Raw genomic sequence first — 2500 nt, 5'->3', positions numbered from 1 at the left:
CCTTCAACCTCAACCCCAATCATCCAACCTCAATCCCAATCCTCCAACTTCAGCCTCATCCTCCACCCTCAACCCCAATCATCCAACCTCAACCCCAATCCTCCAATCCATCCTCGATCGGAAACCAAGACGCTTGCACTGTGACTCAACTTCTTTCTTCTCTCTCGAGTCCTTCAATTACCTCCTTGAGAAGGTATATGACCGGAAGGAAGGACTTCATTGGGAGACAAGAATGCGATACAGGAGCTACATTTATTTTTTTTTTATTTGGGTATTTTTTGTAATGATTTTTTTTTTCTATTACTATTCATATATTACTAGATTATTGCTGTCATTGCTGTTCTTATAGTTATTGTTATCGGCAATCTTATCATTATCATTATTATCATTTTCATCATCATTACTGTCATTATCGTCATCAATATATCCATTATCATTATAATTACAATTATCATCATTATTCCTTTTATTATTATGATTATGGTCATTATCATTATCATTATCCTTACTATCATCATCATCATTATCACCATTATTATCACTGTCATCAACATTACCACTATCGTTTACTTTTCCATTTTGTCACCATTCAGATATTGTTTCCGCTGTTCTTCCCCTTCCCCTCTCGACTAAGGAATCTCAGCCATCATCCTCCATCCTCCAGCCTAGACCCTGCATCCTCGAACCTCCATCCTCTACCCTCTAATCTCAGCCTTCATCCTCCAGCCGAGATCCTGCATCCCCCCAACTTCCATCCTCCATCCGCCTCCCTCTGTCCTTCATCCTCCAACGTCCATCCTCTATCCTCTACCCTATCCTCCAACCTCAACCCCAATCCTCCAACCTCAGTCTCATCCTCCAACTTCAACCCCAATCCTCCAACTTCAACCCCAATCCTCCATCCTCCAGCCTAGATCCTGCATCCTCGAATCTCCATCTTCCATCCTTCCTCCATTCCCTCTCCTCCAGCCCTCCTCCCCCTCCGCCCCACCTCCCGCCCACCGCAGAGCGCCCATCGCGTGGCGGTAGCTGAGGGATGATCGCCTGGCCGCCAGCGCCTCGGGAAGCCTCTTAATGGCGAATTTCCCAATTAGTGCAGCATGACCTTGAGGCTGCGGTTTGCCATGAAGCGGAACTTGATCTTCGGGTAAGCTTGTCCTAAAGCAAGAGGTGAGTCAGCGGGACCCGGGAGGAACCGACGCACGCACTCGGGTACACGGGCATGTACGGGGATATCGGTATCTACGGGAGATACTACTACATGCACGAGCATGCATACACTTGTATACATTCGTACGGCGACACACACACACACACACACACACACACACACACACACACACACACACACACACACACACACACACACACACACACACACACACACACACACACACACACACGCACACACACACAAACAAACAAACAAACACACACACATACAAACAAACACACACACACACACACACACACACACACACACACAACACACACACACATACGATAAAAACCCACGAAGGTATGCAGAGAATGACACAAAATACCCTTCTTGCCTGGCAGCCGAAAATGTGTACTTTTTTTTTTACCTTTATCTGAGAAAGAACAAAGTCCAAACTTGTTGAGAACATTTGGCGGCGTCACTGTATCTTGTTCTTCACGTGTTCATCCATTCGTCCAGCTGCTCCGACGCCAAGGCCAGGAAAAAAGGAGAGTGAGAAAAATATGTGTACGTGTGGGTATGATCCCCGCCCCCAAGAAAAAGAATAAGAAAAAGAAAGAGGAAAGGGAAGCAAATAACAACAAAAATAACAGTGACTATGTTAATAACTATAATATACAATGATAATTAATAATAATAATAACAACAACAATAATAAAAATAATTGTTAATAATAATAATAATATCAATTATAACAATGATGATGAAGATATGATGATATTAATGATGAAGATAACCATAACAAAAATGACAAAGATAATAATAACAAAAATCGCAGCAACAACAACAACAATAATAGTGATGACAATAATAGCCTAGCTTCTAGTATCGAACCTATAACAACGATAATAATAATATCAATAATTAAGATGTTAACAGTAGTAACAACAATATTAACAATAACAGCAATAATAACATAATCAATAACATCAAAAATAATAATAATAACAACAATGATAATGAAAACATTTGCAACAATAATGGTAATAATCTAATAGAAATGATGAGGATGACGATGACGGTGATGACGATGGCGACGACGGTGATGATGATGAAGATACTAGTTACATAAACAAAACTAGAATCCATTATTTCCACCGAGGACGACCGCTCGTCTGAACGGGCTTTGTGCCGAGTGAAACGAACATTCTCGGCGCCGTTTGGAAGAAAGGAGTCGCGCAACCTCTCCTTTTGCAGTGACAAGACCTGACACCGTGCCACTGCAGAATGCCACGTGACACATATGACTCTTTTCCTCCATGTCACGCTCATATGTTGTTT

At 41.9% G+C, this 2500-nt stretch overlaps 1 protein-coding gene across 1 annotated transcript in view; it reads left to right on the top strand.

Moving 5' to 3' along the window:
- Window positions 1-914, top strand: part of LOC138861625 (uncharacterized) — a 6354-nt gene extending 5440 nt beyond the window's left edge. The window contains exons 3-4 of the mRNA XM_070121429.1: window positions 1-140; window positions 665-914. The exon at window positions 1-140 is cut by the window's left edge and continues 414 nt beyond it. Of these exons, the coding sequence (XP_069977530.1) occupies window positions 1-140; window positions 665-914 (390 nt within the window). The remainder of the gene's footprint in view (window positions 141-664) is intronic.
- Window positions 915-2500: the final 1586 nt, after the last annotated feature.

The sequence above is a fragment of the Penaeus vannamei genome, chromosome 4 (genome assembly GCF_042767895.1).
Source record: "Penaeus vannamei isolate JL-2024 chromosome 4, ASM4276789v1, whole genome shotgun sequence".
Lineage (NCBI taxonomy): Eukaryota > Metazoa > Arthropoda > Malacostraca > Decapoda > Penaeidae > Penaeus > Penaeus vannamei.
The sequence above is the reverse complement of the archived record's forward strand: the minus strand, read 5'-3'. Positions and strand labels throughout refer to the sequence as shown.